The 20524-nt window shown below is 35.6% G+C and overlaps 1 protein-coding gene across 4 annotated transcripts in view; it reads right to left on the bottom strand.

The window, feature by feature from the left end:
• Nucleotides 1–960: 960 nt before the first annotated feature.
• Tgap1l12 (GTPase activating protein testicular GAP1 like 12) overlaps nucleotides 961–20524 on the bottom strand; it is a 697215-nt gene continuing 677651 nt past the window's right edge. For 2 of the 4 annotated variants that reach the window (XM_063282873.1, XM_039103652.2), the window contains 9 exons: nucleotides 20134–20243; nucleotides 18119–18305; nucleotides 14626–14863; nucleotides 11461–11600; nucleotides 10137–10295; nucleotides 8354–8463; nucleotides 6698–6884; nucleotides 3334–3570; nucleotides 961–1222 (listed from right to left, as the gene is read on the bottom strand). In XM_063282873.1, the coding sequence (XP_063138943.1) occupies nucleotides 3373–3570; nucleotides 6698–6884; nucleotides 8354–8463; nucleotides 10137–10295; nucleotides 11461–11600; nucleotides 14626–14863; nucleotides 18119–18305; nucleotides 20134–20243 (1329 nt within the window). In that variant the 3' untranslated portion in view covers nucleotides 961–1222; nucleotides 3334–3372. Of the gene's footprint in view, nucleotides 1223–3333; nucleotides 3571–6697; nucleotides 6885–8353; nucleotides 8464–8789; nucleotides 8864–10136; nucleotides 10296–11460; nucleotides 11601–14625; nucleotides 14864–18118; nucleotides 18306–20133; nucleotides 20244–20524 lie in introns of those variants that run through there. The other 2 variants (XM_039103653.2, XR_005500942.2) reach the window with 2 other exon arrangements.

The following is a 20524-nucleotide window of genomic DNA, read 5'->3' as shown; positions in this document are numbered from 1 at the left end:
AGACACTTTTATGATAGAGAAGGTATGAATAAAAATATTTCATGTTTAGGTCACAGATATAACAAATGTACTGTATGCTTCTGTGCATTTCTGAGTGTATGTAATGCATGTAGATATATGTGTGTGTGAGTGCATGTGTGGGTGTGTGCCTATGTGTGTGTGTGTTTGTAAAACATATACAGAGCACATCACTAGTGATATATTTACAGCTTTGTGCTTATTGAATGTTAAGAGCCTCTAGAATTTGCCTTTCTCTCTCCTTTCTACTCTCTCTCCTCTCTCCTCTCCTCTCTCTCTCTCTGTGTCTCTCTCTCTGTCTCTGTCTCTCTCTCTGTCTCTCTCTGTCTGTCTCTGTCTCTGTCTCTCTGTCTCTCTGTCTCTCTGTCTCTGTCTCTCTGTCTCTGTCTCTGTCTCTCTCTCTCTCTCTCTCTCTCTCTCTCTCTCTCTCTCTCTCTCTCCACCCCGTCTCTCCCTTTTACTCTCTTTTCGTCACAGGTCTTTTTGATCATTACTGAAAACCTGTCAGGAATACCTGGCCAAAAAGATCCTATCTCCAATTCCAATTTGCATCGAGGTAGAAGCTTCTGGTCTAGAGATGCTGGTGTTAGAATACTTAGTTTTGTTTGTTTTTTACAGTAAGTTTTGATGACCCAAATTCATGTCACAAAGGTTGTGTCTCAATTGCTAAGGCACCTATGTTTTCAGTTCATTTTGTATATTCTAAAAACCATGATCCACCTCTAATTTCATCAAGTATGATGATTAATTTTTATTGTTACTGGAATTTTATTTAGAACTTTGTATGGCACTGGATTCTAGGCATAATTCTGAGGGATTTTGAATGGCATTAGCTTCTGGCCATACTTTGGTAACTGAGGTGGGAAAACTAGTACTAGAAATGGGCTTTAAACTGAAAAATGCTATTTTCCAAAGATTATGGAGAATTATGAACAAGGCACATTGCAGTGTAAGCAATAAAACAATTTAATAACATTTATTATAATAGAAAACAATATATAATATGCAGAATAAAATAAGTTTAATGAGGGAAAATTATTTGTAAATAATATGGTGAAATATAAAGCAGAAGTAGGATCTTGTAATAATATCTTCTGCTACAATTAAGTGGGCGGTAGACAGGAACATGAAAATAGAATGACCTTAGAACATCTTCCCATCATCCTCTATAACTTATATGTGGTAGTTCTTCTGTTTTCTCCTGCTAAGTGAAACAAAAAATGCCATTGTTAGAAATATATTCTCAGATGATAGATTCATGTCACTTCAGATGAATGCAAATCAAACCAACACTGAGATTCCACCCCATACCAGACAGAATGGCTAATATAAAAGTCTCAGGTGACAACATGTGCTGGTGAAGATGTGGAGAAAGAGGAACACTCCTCCACTTTTGGTGGGATTGCAAACTGGTAAAACCACTCAGGAAAACAGTCTGGAGGTTTCTCAAAAATCGGACAATCCACTACCTGAGGACCCAGATATACCTCTCTGGGCATATACCCAAAAGATGCTGCAACATACAACAGAGACACCTGCTCCACTATGTTCATGACGGCCTATTTATAATAGCCAGGAGCTGGAAAAAACCCAAATGCCATTTAAACGGAGGAATGGGTTCAAAAAAATATTGTACATCTACACAATGGAGTACTACTAATCAGGTATCAAAAACAATGACTTCGTGAAATTCATAAGCAAATGGAATGAACTAGAAAATATCATCCTGAGTGATCCTAAATGAATCACAGAAAAACACACTAGGTATGTTCTCATGGATAAGTGGATATTAGTCAAAAAGCTTGAATTACCCATGATGCAATCCACAGACCAGAGGAATATTAAGTAGAAGGATGACTAAAATGTGGATGCTTCTACTACTTCTTAAAAGGGGAAAAATATCTTTAGGAGGGATATGAAAGCAAAATTTTTGAGCAGCAACTCGAGGAATGGTTAATCAGAGCCTGCCACACATGTGGCATATATATATATATATATATATATATATATATATATATATACATCTCCACCAAAACTAGATAATACTGCTAAAGCTAAAAAAAATGCATGCAGAAAAGGACCGGATATAGATCTCTCCTGAGAGAAACATCCAGATCATGTCCAATACAGAGGTCAATGATAGCAGCACACTACTCAATTGAGAACAGGACCCCCTTGGCTGGAATTAGAGGGAGTACTGAAAGAGTTGAAGGAACTTAAAACACCATAAAAACAACAAGGCCAACCATGCAGAGCTTACAGTGACTAAACCACTACCAAAAGACTATACATGGACTGACCCAGGGCTCCAACTGCATATGTAGCAGAGAAGAGCCTTGTTGGGGCACCAGTGGAAGGGAAGCACTTTGTCCTCCAAGGTTGGAACCCAGGTGCAGGGGAATATAGGGTTGACAGAAAGGGGGATGTGTAGGGGGAATACCTGTATGATGGAGGGGGAGTGGAGGGGATGGGGGATTATGGACAGGAAATCGTGAAGGGGAATTACATTTGAAATGTCAGTAAAGAAATATATCTAATAAAAAATTTTTTAAAAAACTTGAAAGACATTACTTTTTTGTATAGTTTAAGTAATGAATATTTTGAATTGTGTTTTGGTTTGTAGAATTAAAAAATAGTATAAATAAAAGAAGAAAATGAAGCACTATTAAAATAATAGAGTAATATTTCAATATATTTTCTTAAATCTATATGGATATGATTTTGAGTGTCACTAACTGATGATCAGGTGTGTTTTATCCTCCATCATTCTTCACATATCTTTTTTAATGGATCCTATGCAATTTAATATTTATACCAATGCTAAAAATTTGGCAAGATTGTCTCTCATAGGAAACTAAAATAAATTAGTATTTTTGCAGTAGGATAACTAAGCTGTGGTACAGGGATTAAACATTCCGAATGTTTTAATGGACACATCAATCAAATAACTGTTTCTACATTATCTTATCCAAAATAATATTTTCAAATGAATGATATTTCTGTGAGTTAAGGACCATGGGAAGAAGGACAATATTGTAGGATTCGTTCAGGGGCTAATTGTCTATCATACTTAACTGTATGTATATAGATGTACATGAGTATATGAGTATATATATATATATATATATATACATATATATATATACCTATATATATAGCATATATTTAAGCACAATTTAATGAAATTGTTGTTTAAAAGTTTTCCCATACTCTAAGTTTGTGAGCTCACTGCTGCTTTGAGATTTACAAATATATGAAATCAGAGAATGATATTGTCCTTCCATTCATTTGATGACTAAATAAATGTTTTCATACCTATAGGACCTTCCTCCTGCAGAGCTGTATATGAAATATTTAAATTTCATTATTGTAACAGGTTTTCCTATTGAGTCCACCGATGATTTTTTCCATAATAGTTGATTTCACACCAGAATTTATGAAATGATCAGATTTCTTTATCACAGCAGACCTTTTCTCAATATGGATACAATATCTATTATCATTTTCAAATATTTGAATGTAGTTGTCAATCATAATTTCCATAAGAGATATCTGTAATATACAAGGCAAATTCAAGAGTGTCATTTCACAATTTGCAAAATGAAAATTTAAAAATGAAATCCAAAATTATGAGAAAAATAACAGTTGTCACAAACAGATAGGAATCCATGAAATGAAGTCTCTAAAATGGAGACTCTAAGTTCTTTGCATTTTACTAAAACTTGTTAAAGTTTCATATAGATTGCAAGGAACAGAAGGACTAATCAACCAAAGCAACATTTCAGAACTGACATGGTGATAATTACTGTGAGCAAATCAAATTGGTGACAGTGGTTTGTTGAGTTTTTGGGGGCAGTGGTGTGTGTTGTTTTGTTGTGATGATTTGAAAGGGATGCCACTCTAATCCAGGCATGGCAATACACACTTTGTGATAAATTTCTGCTGGATTAAGTCCTTTGGCACTGCTGATGGAATGTGCCAGTGCTTAGAATTTGGAGTCACAAAATACAAGTGTCCATTCTCAATGTGCTTTGCCTGGTACAGTTTTGCTGCCCAAGATAAGAGCCAAGAGGACTCAGCTTCCTGTTTGGTTTTTGTTCCTATCTGCAGCCATGCTCCTCTGTCATACCATTGCAGGTCTATACTCCCTCTGCATTCTAAGTCCCAAGGAAACACTTACTTCAATAAATTTCTAAGGTCGTGTTGTTTTATTTTTATTGTTTTATTTTTATTTAATTGCATTTCATACATCCTCCCCTTTCCTATTTTCCCCACCACAAACCTTGTATCTCCTCCCCATGCTTCTATGACTGTACTCCCTCACTCTTCTACCCTCTCCTGCCTCAACACCCAATCATTTCCATACCCTGGGTCATCAAGACTACACAGGACTAAGGGGCTCCCCGCCCCGCGATGCCCAATAAGTCAGTCTTCTAATACTTATCCACCTGGAGCCATGGGTTCCCCCATGTGCACTCTTTGGTTGTTGTTTTAGCTCTTGGTGTTTTACAAGGCAATAGAGAGGTGACTGAGAGAAGAAGTTGGTGAGAAGAGGGAGTCTTAATTAGAAAATTCCTCCACCACACTGACCTATTGTATGGGGAAGACTAAAGTATATTGTCCTGATTAACCTTGGAATTCATAGGGCTGAGATCTCCAGGATGGTGCAACCCTTGTGCTATTAGTGAGAAAAGAAAGATATGAGATACAATGTGGGAGGGAGAACTAGTACTAATCTTCTACTTCAGTTCTTGCCTCCAGGTTCCTACCCTGTTTCATTTTGGGCCCTGATATTTCTCAGTAGTTAACTGGTAACTGCAAGTCTATCCCAGAGAGTAACCTGTCTTGCATAAGTTGCTTTTCATCAGTGTTTTGTCACAGCATTAGTAGACAATGATGACACTTCCTTAATTGAGCAACACTGATGAGTTACTTTTCTTCTGAGATGATGACTCAGGTTAAGTCAACTCTACTCATCACATAGGTCCCTCCCAGGATGCACCTACATTTATGATTGAGCAGTCCTGTATAGGATAGCAAAGAAATGATTCTTAGGAAAATCAGAGTTAGTGGATTGTCTTATTTTATATGCAGATAGTACAGAAAAGATTAACTTCCTTGTTTCCATATTTGACCATGCAAAAGAATATATTTGAAAAGAATTGTCCATGAAGGAACAATAATTAATAGCTATTAAGAGTAACAAAATATATTTATTGCTTCATTTGGACAGAACATGCAGTTTGATACAGGCTTGCATTTTAGGTTTACAGTATCTTGGTAATTAGAATTTCACTAAAAAAGGTATGTGTCTGTCTATCCAAGCCAAGTAGTATCCTGGGTAGAATCCTATTCAAGCTGTCAATTAGGCTATCCTCCTCCATCGTGTGTAACATCACTATATTCCTTCCTGTGGACCTATTCCCTGGGTCCTACTAGTTAAAATATACTGTGCTTTCTTTCCTTTTTTACTTTTTATTGCCTTTCTTCCTTTTCAAATTTATGTGTCCTTTATTGAATCTCGGTAAATTATTCATAATGCTATTAAGTAATTCTCATTTCATTTTTCAATCCTTTTATATCTCCATTGGTATCAACCCCCCTCCATAATTTCAAAAATTACAATTAAATAAAGTCTTAAATTTAAGTTAAAAATTTAAAAAATCAAACTAAAATTTGAGAACATCTGCAAAAATTCACTGTGTGAGATGTGGTTTGCCATTAGGTGTTACACATTACACCCTTTTGGCCAAACAGGTTTACTTGAAATGTACATTGAAGTAAGTCATGGTCTGGTTTAAATCCTCTGGATTTTGCACCATCAATACTGGAAGTCCCCAGAAATGCCTGTCCTTCTATAATCTGGTATACTGTAGTTGACTTTAATCGTTGTGATCCTTCAGCATTGAATCTGTAGGACCTCTGCTACATATGCTCCAGCAGCAGGATCTAGGCACCCCTACATTTATGTAGCAGAAGTGCAGTTTGATCTCAGGTAGTTCCCCTAATTAGTGTTGCGGGGACTGACTGTGAGTCTGTTGTCTACCACTGGATTGGTTTATTTTAGCTGGGCTGCTTTGTCTGGCTTCAGTTGGAGTAGATGCACTTATTCCTGTTGTGAATTGATATATGAGAGTGAGTTGGTGTCCGTGGAAGTTCTACACTACTGAGATAAAGGAGAATGGAGGGAGGAAAGGGTTGTGAAGATGGGCCTTGGATGAAAGGACTGCAATCAGGATATAGGGTAAATAAATTAGTGAAAAATATTAATCTGTATGGTTTTAACATAAAATTAACAGCTACAGTAGACCTGGGAAACTTAAAACTCTACCTGAAATATGGTAGTGGTAAAATCATGGAAAGCATACATAATAATGTACACCAATTCTTGGACACCATTCTAAATGCAGCATATGGTTTGCTAAAACATTAATATCTAAAATCAATATCTAAGAAGAAAGAAGGAAAAAACCAAGAAAGAAATAATTCACTTACTTTAATCTATATCAACAATGTCCCTTCCCAAACTTCCTGAAATAGATCTATATATATACCTCTCTACTCTAGAAGAATGCAATCCTAGGGTTTCTTTTTGTAGTTATGATCTTTATAAAGGGGTCTAAATTCATGATTCACAATTAGAATTTTGTTTCCATAGGTATAAATCAGATACCCTTACCTTTCTTGAGACAACTTTCCCAAATAATGAGTCGCTAGAAGTCCAACCCCATAAGACATGTGGAGCAAGGCGGATCGATAACCTTTTAGTATCTAGCTTATTCAAGGGTGAGTCTTTTATTATTACTAATAGACAAATGAGATATTTCAGTAGTATAAAGTTTGGATCTGGTATCTGTTGTAGAAGGCTGAACAATGAAAAGGAGAATTTTATGTTACATCATCATAAGAGTAATGTTAGTTACAAAAGTAACTACAAAGAAAACATAGAGTAAACATTTTGTAGAATAACTCAAATTTAATCAGAAATCAAAGATGTAAGAATATATAACTAGAGTATTACATAAAATATTTTCTGCAAATGATTTTTCTGTATATAATCATGGGAAACTTTTCTAAAAATATGTATGAACTTCTGTGTACTAGATGTAAGACTGCTAGCTACCAAGAGAAGTCAGAGGAATGTGTCAGGATCCCTGGTATTAAAATGAATGAAGATTTTTGCAAACCATGTGTGTTCTGTGTATGAAAATATCTAATGTTATTAAACAGTGTATCATCTTTCCAACCACGATTGGGACACACTTAATACTAATGTATTATTAATCCATTTAACACAATTGTGACAATGTAGAACATAATTTCACACTAGTAACACTACACAATGCCCCAGTATAGAAGGAACGAAGATTTTGGCAGAGCATCTATGTTCTGTGTGAAAACATCCAGTGTTATAAAACACTGATTCATCTTTCCAGCCAACATGTTGAACATTCAATATCTAATATAGTATGAATCCATGTAACACTCTCTGACACTCTACATCATAAGGAGGAGATATCACACTAGAGACTCTATACAATGCCCTGGTATTAGAATGAATGAAGTTTGTTGCAGATCATATGAGTTCTTTGTGTGAAAACATCTAGTATTATTGAATAGCAAAACATCTTTCCAGCCACCATGAAGAGAAATTTAATATCTAATGCAGTATTAATCCATGTAACAGCCTTCTGACAATATAGAATATAAGGAGCAGAAACACTAGGGACCCTACACAATGCAGTTATAAAAGCTTTTTCTACAGACAAGGCAGAGATGCAGGGGTCCTCAATGCTCCTATTAAATATGAAAACTTTCTATGGATTATTGCCCAGGAAAATAATTCAAAGAAGTCAATGATATACCTGACTTAAACTTCTCTAGGTAGTTGTAGTTGAGAAAGAAGAACTCAGTAATAGCTTCATGTTCTAATCAATGACATATATTTAACATGTGAAATATTCACAATACCATGGCAATAATACTGTGAAGGAAGAAGCCCACAGGTATTATAGGCACATACTTCTTTTAATATGTCTCACACAGGAATTAAACCAATATTCTAGACTGACATGCACACAATGTGCTACATAGGCTGTCTTCTAAACCTTAGGAGTATTAAAGGACCTCCCACGTGGGATTCCAGACATGATTCAACACTCTAGCTTGAAAAATGCACATGTGTAAAAAGTGACAATACATGTCTGACCTAAGGAAACCTCTTGGCATGGGACATCATTCCAGCTTAGAATCCTGTAAACACAAGCCTGTCTACCTTACAAAGGCACTGCTTCTGTATTGGTGTAGCTCCCCACGTGCTTAACTGTATCATTACCTTTGAATGGCACTAATTTGTCCAGCCAGAGTTTCTTCTTCTGGGACGGTAAGCCAATTTTCATATAAATTGTAAGTAAGTAGGCTTCCATCTATATTTGTAATAAAGTCCTTTGTTAATGGAAATAAAAAAAGTAATGGTCAATGTACATGTTAGAAAGTATTTGAAAAAAATTTTTTGGTTAAAATTAGCAGTTTAGACCAGTGATTCTCAACTTGTGTGTCATAATCTTTTGGGGGGCACATATCATATATCTCCCATATCAGATATTTTATCCATTTTTCTTTATAATTGATATCAGTATCAAAATTTTAATTAGGGACAGTAACAAAATTATGTACTGGTTAGGCATAATCAAATCGTGAGGAAATATATTAGTGTTGTAGGAGTAGGATGGCTGAGAATCACTTGTTGAGACCCTTCCACAAAATTTTACCTTACTTTCATCTCCCCAGAATCTTGGCTCAAAATGGAACCTCTATGCAGGATCTTGTGTTTTCTTACCTACGACTAGAATCAAAGAAGCAGAGTCCTAGTTGCTATAGCAATGAAATTAACCTACTGTCCTTTCAAATTGCCTCTCCTGGCTTATGGTCCACACTTCCACTTGCAATCATAGATCTACACTCCACTTCCCAGTCCAATGCTCTCACTGCCTTGAGGGAAGTCAGCTCCCATGTGGAACATCCAGACAGCAGCCTATCATAACTGCCCTCTGATAGGCTCCATCCAGCATCTGACTGAAATAGGGTATGAGGAAGCACAGCCAATCATTGGAACTTATGAATCAATCAGGGACTTGTATGGAAGAAATGGGGGAAGGATTCCATGCCATGCCATGAATGAGATAGGAACTCCATAAGAATAGATAAAGATTGAAAAATCCCAGGTGTTCTTGTACCTGTAAATTACTTTGAATGCACATGGCTACATTCAGTCACTGATCTTAATTTTCTACCCATGATGTGATCCCAATTTTCTGACAATGAGAACCAGAGACACTTGTCAATCTCAAGGGCCAAGGAGCAATCATTCTGTACCTTTGCCTAATGTTATTAAGCATGGTTAATCCCAGAGCATTATCTTTTCCTTTGATGTCTGGGACATAGCTACACATTCTTCTGAGAAGTGAACTCAGATCATGGCACAAAGAAAAATAAAACAATGATATTTGCTCTAGAATTACTACAGCTCACTGGCAAGTTAAGAGTGTAGAAAAGTTAAGTGTCAGTTAGGCTAATTCTTGACTATTTGACATGGAAGTAGAATGTCAATATCCGGCAAAAGTGAAAGTGCTCATATTTTTTTATTTTGATTGAGAAGGAAAACAACTTCATGTATCTACTGGACATGGGGCAATATTCAAATTCTTTATCCTTTTGTATGTCAGTGGTGGACTAGTCATTTTGAACTGTTAATTGTCAGTGATATGTCTTGTTATTACTTAAGACATGTATATTGTAAAACACACTTATCACTATTATTACTTTTTCAGCTATTACATCACATGGTATGGTCAGAGGTGAAATCAGTTTGAACATTTGTAACGCAAAACTAAACCCCCTTTGATATATGAGGAAGTTCACTCTCAACAGAAGCTATTCACCGGGGTCTTTGTAATGAATCTTTGAGTTTGTCAGATTTTAACTGCCATGCCTCTTATCAGGAGGTCATGTGTCCACAGTTCCAGGAAATAATCATTGCTGTGTAATCTCAAGGACAGAAAGCATGTATGCATCTCTAGTGGGATGTGTAATGTTGGAGATGTAAAACCCTTCCCTACCTTTAAGACTGAAGCTACAACCAGCACACATTCGTCATTCCAGTTGATAGGTTGTTCTGTGTCAATCTTGTCCCTCAGGGAACAGTGTGAATTTTCAGATATAGTTCTGAATAAATAATCAGAACTCTGTCCTTTTTCTGCAATTATAGATATCATATCCTGTGTGGGATAATGATAAGTTTGTATTATTAGATATCTACACTTCTGAATCCAAATAAGTCATTTATTGTGAACCTGAGTTATGGTAGTTTTGGATAAAGAGTTATAACTGAGACATTGAATATTTTCTCTTCTCCCAATTTGAAACATCATGGTTTAGAGTTTGTTCCCCAAAGCATTTGTTGAATGGTCCTCTATTACATTTTTTTCCTTATATTAATATATTTCTCAAGCATTCCATCCCAAGAAACTATATGGATATTTCCTTTTCAGAGTTCAAATTACTATTTTACATCCTGTCTGTCATGGCCTCTATCATGAATCCTAAGTTTTGCATTTTTAGGAAAGATTTTTTCACCATATTTTTGATACACTTAATTCCTTTTTCTGTGACTTCTTATTTTTCAACATGTCTCAAGTGCTGCCACATTGAAGAACCCAAGTATGTGTCGACCGTTCTTCCTTAATTTGACTCTGTACACATGACTACCATGTAGAGATTTGTTCCATATAGTTTCTATTTTCAATTGATTACAAGAACATAAACATGGTTACCAGAAAATTCTGTTCTTTAATACTTGAGAAAGGGGCATTCATCTTCATGTGTCTAAGATAAATTTATTCACATGAAGCATAAATTCCTAGCACAATTATACTGATAAAATAGATGCTGGACTGTAAATATTTATTTCCTAAGAAGTATACTAACTCATTTAAATAGGTTAAGCCATATACTTTGCATTTACACATAATCTAGTAGGATAAAAGATGTTAATAGATAGCAAAACCAATGTATATATCAAATTCCTTCATAATATGAAGGTCTATAGATATTCTTCTTAATATATGATTGAGTAAACTCAGAGGCAATGATATTACAGAATAATATGGAGTCGTAAAGAAGCTGAATGAAACTACAGTTGGGTAATCTGCAGGACACTTCCATAGACCCACTTCCTTCAACGGGCTTATTTAGGTTTGTGTCTTTGATATAGTCAGTGTGAAATGGGAATGTTTTTTCTTTCAATTATGTGATTCGAACCTCAGTGGAACTTATTTCTATTTTAAAATGATCTTACCCTCATGGATAAGGTGTCTAAACATTCATCAGTTTGAATAACTTACTTAGAAGAAAAGTGCAGTAGAAACCCAAAATGATACTCACTAGTATTGGAGTAGGCAGCTTATTGTCTTCAAAAATACTTGTAAGAGGTTGGCCAAACAAACTTTTCTTCCTAGATCGTAGTCGATTTGGAGACAGTATTGAGGGAATAGTAGATACAGTGTGTTCATGTTTCTCTGAACCTAAGAAAGAAGGGAAATCATCGTTGTAACTGAACTCACTTACCCTTGCAAATCCTTTTCATTTTATAGCCCCCAATTCAGAAAGAGATACCTGCTAAAATACTAGAAACATAGAAGCCATCAAGTAGACACAGAATAATTAAAGAGTAACTGAATAAAAAAATAAAAATACAAAAAGCTATGAAGGAACAGCCCAAGTCACACATAAAGCTGACCGCATTTGACTAACACCTGAATTTTCAATGGATATTCTAAAATATATGTGGGCCTGCATCAACATTCAACATGTTGTCAAAGAATACAGATAACAGCTTAGTTTATTACTGAGCAAAAGTATCATTCATATCAACAGAAGAGGAGAAACTTTACATAGTATAGTCACCATGAAGACAGTAATCAGTAATTTTGGTCTACAAAAGGGAAACAGCAGTCTGAATTTAAGGTCTATATACTCAAGAAGAGAGAAATTATAAATAACCCTGTAATCATTCAACAAAAGAGGGGGAAAAACTATATGGCAACAACAAAATAACAAAGACCCATAAATAAATGAAAGCATTAACTGTCTCACAGCAGTAATATACAGACTATGATATCAGTTTGGATAAGAAAACAGGTTCCATCTTTTGCCTTTTTGCAATAAAATACACATCTCTCAGATACAATTGCATATGCTTGCTTAGGATGCAATTGCCTATATTTCTCTCTGTAGTTTCCGGGTCCCATTCAGTTTTTCATGTTCATTGGTATTGTCATTGTTAGTCAATGTTTTGGAAGTCGTGTTGGGGAGACTTTATGGGTGAGGTTAAGGGAACATGTCAGAAGTCTAAGAGAAAAGTAGGTAAAACAATCAGTTCTGTAATATTGTTTCTCCTACTAACATTAAAATCTTATAAATTTTATCAAGCTTTAAAACGATAGAATCAAAATAGTCTTAGAACCAAAAGTCTTTTATATATTGCTTAAAATTTCCTCATGTAACTTAATACTTTTGAAATTTACTGTGAATGATGGTGATTCATTGATTTACCTCTCAGTTAGTTTGTGATTTTTATAAAGAAGGAGTATTCACCTTGTGTGTTAATTTTGTTTGTTACTATTTGTTGAGTTTACAAGTTATATGAGTATTCTTATGGAATATTACTCACTTATGTTTACTAACATATAATCTTCAATAAGAGATACTTTGATTCCTTCATTTCTTATGTGTGTCCACTTTACCTCCCTCGATTGTAGTAGTTTCCTACTTATTTACAAATGTATGAAACAGAGGACATTGAGCATGATCAAAGATGAGCACAACAGACCACTGGTTGCGTAATATTTGATAAGTTACTAGATGGGGGGCAGCACACACTAACGAAATTCTGGGTGATAGAATCATTGTCCTTGCAGAAAGAAGGCCATCACTGCTAAATGTTCTTCATTTAACTCAGTATGAAATGCATTTTCTTATTACTTGAATTTTCAACTTTTAACATTTCAGAATATAATCAATTAAGGCTAATTGCAGATGTGGAAAAAAGAAAACAAAAGTAGTCAAAAATGAAGGAATTTTATATTTATATTTCATTTATTTTATATTATACTAGGAAAATGAATTAATCTTGTCAAAGAGGACTGAAATTGTGTGACTTGGACAAGTCAAAGACCTGCATGAATGATCCTAAAGGGAAATATCACGACATACAATGTTGAACTACAAAGAGGTACTTAGGAACAACACTTTTTTCTAGAAACCATACAAAAGACCCGGAACTATGTCCAATTCTGTAGTAAAGAAAATAGAGTAAAGTCTAATCAAAGAACAGTTATTTTGAACTAAGATATCAGTGACGCTTATTGCACCTACTCTGATATCAGGCCACATGTATATTTTTAACTATCAATTGCTTCCCTAACATGCCAATCTGCATACTGTTTCTTTTACCTTCCAACCTTGATTTAAAGCTAGAGGTTTCTATGATATATTGAGATTGAATGACTTTGAGACAACCCTGTAAGGTTTATTTGCAACTGGCACTCAAGCCCCGAACCTTGACAGAAATATAAGTGCTACCTAAAGCATCCATATTTTGGAGAAAGTCACATTAAATACTTTAACAATTGGAAGAATTTCTCTCAAAAGGATTGAAATCATGGCTGGTGTTAGAAATCCAGTAATATTTGTGTAGCTAGTCTCTTTATGAACTTTAAATTTTATCACATTAATTTACTAATTTAGCCTTATTCTTTACAGTGTTCTAAATATTAATCTTATCTCCTCAAATAAGTGGGGCCGTCATCCCTCATCAAAGAAGTCTCTTTATACAGAAGATGGAGAGCATTCCAGAAAACAAAAACTGGGCACAATGAAGAGATAAGTGCATGTGGAAAACCCAGTACCAGTAAACGCTTTATAGCTCAGGGAACACTGTAGAAGGGAGGTTACAAATACTGTAAGAGACAGCCTTCTTGAACGTCTGTTTTGACATAGCCTCTCATAAAAATAGGTTCAAAACCACAATAATAACAATATCAATGGGGTATTAAGGCAATGGTCAAAATTTCATATATGAAAAGTTATAGGCAGCTAATGATGACTGAGAGAATATTAATTTTCCAGAAATGATCTACATATGTATTGTGTAATAAACAATGTACAACATGGAAACCATATTCACAAAACAGAACAAAATGGACTCAATAATAAATTCATATACAAGAAATCTGTGACTTAAGGACCATGGGAAGAAAGGAAGGAATAGAGGAGACAATATTGTAGGATTCTCTAAATAAAGCGTGTGTCATTCATACTTGTATGTATCCAGATACATGTAAATAAGTGTGTATGTACATATATATACATATTTAGGTATAGATGAATATATTTAATTCTAATTTAAGTAAAGTGTGTACACAAAAGTGTTCCCATACTCTGTAATCATTATGCAGCCCAAAGCTGCTCTGATATTTACAAATATATGAAATTATGGAATGATATCATCCTTCCCTTCATTTGATGACTGAATAAATCTTGTCTTACCTGTAGGACTTTCTTCCTGCAGAGCAGCATTTGAAATATTTACTTTTTCATCATTACTGCAGGTTGTCCCATTGGGGCCAACAATGACTTTTTTCATAATAGGAGATTTGCCCTTAGAGAAGATTAAATCTATATACATCTTTAGATCATCAGACCTTTCGTCAATATGTTTAGAAAATAGATTATCATTTCCAAATATTTCAAGGTAGTGGTCAATCATCATTTTTATAACAGATATCTGTAAACCAAAAGGCAAAAACAAGATTGTCATTTTACATAGATTACAAAATTGAAATTTAAAAATGAAATACAAATATGAGGAAAATAACACTTGCCACAAACAGATAGGAACCCATGAAATGAAGTCTCTGAAATGAAGACACTTATTTCTTTGCATTTTACTAAAATTTTTATAATGTCATACATATTTCAAATTATAGAAGAACTACTAAACCCAAGCAACTTTTAAGACCTGAAATGCTGTCAAAACCTGTGAGTGCATCTAATTAAGGACAGTTTGTTATTTGTGTGTGTGTGTGTGAGTGTGGATTAGGTAGTTTTATTGAGATGTTTTGAATGGGATGCCCCTCTAGTTCTATGCATTACTATACCCTCTTTTTGACACCTTCCTGGTGCCTTGGTCTTCCTGGTGGAAGGATGCCATTGTTTAGAATTTGTAGTTACAAAAGCTGGTGCCCATTTTCAATGTACATTCTCTGCTTCATGTTTATTTCCTAAGATAAGAGCCATCAGGTCTCAACTCCCTGTTTCCTTGTCTTTCATTTCTGCAGCCATGACACTGAGGGACTGCCCTCCCTCTACATCTTTAAGTGCCAAGTAAACAATTACTTCAATAATTTGCCTTGGTCACGTTGTTTAATTTTTATTTGTTATTTTATTAATTTACATTTGAATGTTGTCTCCCCTCACAGTTTCCCCTCCTCAATCTCCATCTCTAGCACCTGCTCCTCTTAGTGCTACCTCAAGTGCCCACCCATTCCTGCCTCAACCCCCTAACCTTGCCCTACCCTGGGTCATCAAGACACCACAGGACTATGAGGCTCCCCTCCTAATGATGCACTCCTTTGCTAGACATTGAGCTGGAGACATGGTTCCTCTATGTGCATTTCTTTGTTGGTGTTTTACCTCCTGTTGTTTTATTAAGAACAAAGGAAAGTGAGTGAGAGAAGTGGATGAGAAGAGGGAGTCTTAATTAGAAAATTCCTCCATCAGATTGACCTATTGTATAAGGAAGTCTAAGGTATATTGTCCTGATTAATGTTGGAATTTGTAGGACCGAGATCTCCAGCATGGTGTCATGCTTGAGTTATTAGCCAGAAAAACAAAGATATGAGATACAAGGCAGGTGGCAGAACTCCTACTAGGCTTCTGCTTCAGTTTTTGCCTCCAGGCTTCATTTTGATCCCTGATATTTCCCAGTATTTAACTGGTAACTGTAAGTATATCATGGAGTGTAATCTGTCTTGCATAAGTTCCTTTTCATCAGTGTTTTGTCACAGCAATAGTAGTAAATTATGACACTTCCTAAATTGAACAACATGGATAAGTTTCTTTTCTTCTCAGATGATGGCTTAGATTAAGTCAACTCTACTGATGCCATGTGTTTCTTCCCAGGATGCACCTAAGTTTGTGTTTGAGCAGTCCTGCACACGATAGGAAAGAAATGTTTCTTAGGAAAATCACAGTCAGAAGATTGTCTTATTTTATGTGCAGATGGTACAAATAGTTTTGTTTCTTTGTTTTATGTACTTAACCATGCAAAATAATATACCTGAAATGAATTTCCATAAAGGAAGAATAATTAATAGATATAAAGAGTGAAAAAATTTATTTATTGCTTCATTTGGGCTGAACATGCAGTTTGATATAGGCTTGGATTTTAGGTTTCCAGTACCTTGGTAATTAGAAATTAACTAAAAATGGTATGTTTCTAGTCCAAGCCCAGATGAGTACTGGGCCAGAATCCTATTCAAGCTGTCCCTTGGGCTATCCTCCTCCATTGTGAGTAATAACACATATCTTCCTTCTTGTGGACCTAATACCTGGAAAATACTAGTTAAAATATAGGGACTGAACCACTACCCAATCACTAGAGATGGACTGACCCAGGGCTCTAAGTGCCTATATAGAAGAGAATAGCCTTTTTGGGGCAGCAGAGGAAGGGGAAGCCTTTGGTCCTGCCCTGTAATGTTGGGGTGGGGTGCTATAATGTAAGTGGATAGAGGGGGAACACCTGGATGGGGGATCAGTAAGGGATGGGAGTTTATGGACATGAAAACAGGAAGGAAGTAACATTTGAAATGTAAACAAAGAAATATTTCTAATTAAAAAATGAAGAAAATTTCAAAAACAAAAAGAAAGATAGAAAGAAAGGAAGAAAGAAAGAAAGAAAGAAAGAAAGAAAGAGAGAGAGAAAGAAAGAAAGGAAGAAAGGAAGAAAGAAAGAAAGGAAGAGGTTGGAGCCCAGATTCAGTCCATGTATAGTCTTTGGGTGTTGGCTTAGTCCCTGGAAGCTCTGGTTTGTTTCGTATTGTTGTTCATATGAGTTCTCACGCCCATTCAAGCTCTTTTAGTCCTTTCCCTGATTCCTGGGCTGTGCTGTATGACTCAGTGGGAGGAGATGCACTTATTCCTATTGTGAATTGATGTATGAGAGTGAGTTGGTGTCCATAAGGATCTACACTACTGAGGTAAAAAAGAATGGAGGGAAAAAAACCAGTTGTGAAGATGGGACTTGGAGGAAGAGACTGCTTTCAGGATATAGAGTAAACAAATTAGTGAAAAATATTAATGTATATGTGTTTTTATAAGAAAATTAATAGCTATAGTAAACCTGAGGAACATAAAACTGTACCTGTAATAGGTTAGTGCTAAAATAATGGAAAGTATACAAAATAACATACACCAATGATTCATCATTACATATGTATATACTATACATGTACATACACATACACATACATATATACATAAACATAGATATACACATAAACATACAAATACATGCACACGTGCAAGTACAATTACATGGATATGTACACACATTTAATAATATGATGATAGGAATATTTAATAATATAATGGTCTCTCTACAATGAAACACAAATATATACTTAGGGCAACAATGAAAAAAAGCAAAGAAAACCTATGTAATCAGGAATTTTGTAAACTTCAATTTAAACTTCTTGGACTACTATTATACGTGCTGTTGGCTACAACATCAATATCTAAAATCAGTATCTAAAAGGAAAGAAGGAGAAGACGAAAGGCAGAAATTACTCATTTTCTTTAATCTACATTAACTATCTCTCTTCCCAAATCTTCCTAAAAGCGATCAATACTTATTTCCTTCCACTCCAGCAAAATGCAGTCCTAGGATTTCCTTTTGCAGAAATGAACTTTCCAAAGTATTCACAATTACAGGATAATTATTCTAACTTTGTTCCCAAAGGCAAAAGTCAGACCCCCTTACCTTTCTTGAGGCAGAATCCCCATATAGTGTGTCACTTGCAGGCTGACCACATAGCACAGACGGAGCTATGCGGAGAGATAATGTGTGAGAGTCTAAATTATTCATCGAAGAGTCACTTATCATTACTAATACACAAATGACATATTGTAGTAAAAGAAAGTTTGGTTCGGGCATCTGTCGTGTAAGTCTAAACAAAGAAAAGGAGAAGTTTATGCTAGATCATCTTAAAAGTAATGTAAGTTACAAATCTAACCACAAAGAAAAAACAAGATAAATGCTTTGTAGACCAACTCATAGCATGATCAGAATTCAAAACAAGTAAGAATATATAGATAGAGTATTACATAAAATATTTTCTGCAACTCACTTTTCTTCAGAGAATCATGGGAAATATTTTTAAAATTCTTTATGAATTTCTGTGTACTAGATGTATGAGTGCTACACTACAGTAGCCAGAGGAAGGTTCCTGGATCACTGGTATCAGAATGAATGATGATTGTCGCAAATCATGTATGTTGTGTGTTTGAAAACATCCAGTGTAATTATCAGTGATCCATCTTCCCAGGCAACACGGGGAAATATTTAATATCTAATATATTATGAATCCATGTAACACTCTTGTGACACTGTAGAACATAAGTAGCAGAAATCACACTAGTGAATTTAGAAAATGCCCTGGTATGAGAATGAATGAAGGTTGTTGCAGACCATGTGTGTTCTGTTCATGAAAACATCCATTGTTATTAAACAGCAACCTATTTGTCCAACCACAATGGAGTGGAGACACATTTTATTTCTAATGTAGTATGAATCCACGTAACACACTTTAGACACTCTCAAACATAAGTAGGAGGAAGTACCCTAGTGACTCTACATGATGCAGTTACAAAAGCTTCTGCTACAGGCAAGGCAAAGATGCAGGGTTCCTGGCTAGCACAAAGCTCCTGTTAAATACGAAAACATTCTATGAACTTTCACACAGAAAGTCAAAGCGAGAACTGACTCAGACGTCTCTAGATAGCTATAATTGAGGAAGAAGAATTCAGTAATAGCTTCATATTCTAATCAATGACATTTAAACCATGGTAGTAGTATTGGGATGTAAATAACCCACAGGTATTATACACACATACTTCTTTTAATTTGTCTCAAACAGGAACTGAACCAATACTCTAGGCTGACCTGCACAAAATTTCTTACATAGGCTGACTTCTTAACCATGACAGAAATAAAGGAGAAGACTCCCAGGTGAGTTTACAGACATGACTCAACACACTAGCATTAGAAATGAACATGTTTAAAAAGTGACAATACCTGTCTGAGCTAAGGTATTCTCTTGGCCTGTGAGATCATTCCAGCTTATAACCCTGTAAACACAAGCCTATGTACCTTACAAAAGCACTGCTTCTATATTAGTGCAGTTCCCTGTAGAGAGCTGTGACATGCCGAGCCTCAAAGATGGTGCTGGTTTCCACCTTCCACCCTCCCAAGGGTGAGTGCTCCTTGCAGTAAACAAGTCCTTATTTGGCTATGTCTGCCTGGCCAGCTAGCTTCCGCATAGTGACAGCCTATCTACATGACCCACATGGCTTGCTAGGACTGGCCAGTGCTAGCTATTTAAGTGTGGTGGACAGAGAAAGAAGAGAGAGAGAGAGAGAGAGAGAGAGAGAGAGAGAGAGAGAGAGAGAGAGAGAGAGAGAGAGAGAGAGAGACAGAGAGAGACAGAGAGAGAGAGAGAGAGAGAGAGAGAGAGAGACTCAGAAGAGAGAGACTCAGAAGAGAGAGACTCAGAAGAGAGAGAGAGAGTCAGAAGGGAGAGAGTCAGAAGAGAGACAGTCAGAAGAGAGACAGTCAGAAGAGAGTGTCAGAGGAGAGAGAGTCAGAAGAGATAGAGGTCAGAAGATTGTATCAAGGTTCCTGAGTAAAACTGCTTGAAGAAGATCTCCTGTGGTCATGTCTTCCTTGCTGGTCGAGGTTGGGCACGACAGTTCCCCACGTGCTTACTCTATCATTACCTTTGGATGGCAGTAATTCTTCCAACCAGAGTTCCTTCTTCCATGATGGTAAGCCAATCTTCATATAAATCAGAAGTAAGTAAGCTTCCTTTAATGTTCCTAATGAAGTCCTTTTTAATGAAAATAAATCAAAAAAGTAATGTTCAATGTAATTTTGTTTAAAGCTAGCATAGACTGACCAGTGATTTTCAACTTGGGTGTCATAAACATTTTGAGGCAACATATCATGTATCTTTTATATAAGATAATCTATCCATTTCATTTATTATTCATATCAGTAGCAATTTTTAATTATGAAGAGAAGTCAAATGAAGCAATGGTTAAAAGTCACAAAACCATCAGGAAATAGATGAGTGTTTCTGGATTAGGAAGGTTGAGAATCACTGGTTGA

This window comes from Rattus norvegicus, chromosome 2 (genome assembly GCF_036323735.1).
Source record: "Rattus norvegicus strain BN/NHsdMcwi chromosome 2, GRCr8, whole genome shotgun sequence".
Taxonomy (NCBI): Eukaryota; Metazoa; Chordata; class Mammalia; order Rodentia; family Muridae; genus Rattus; species Rattus norvegicus.
The sequence above is the reverse complement of the archived record's forward strand: the minus strand, read 5'-3'. Positions and strand labels throughout refer to the sequence as shown.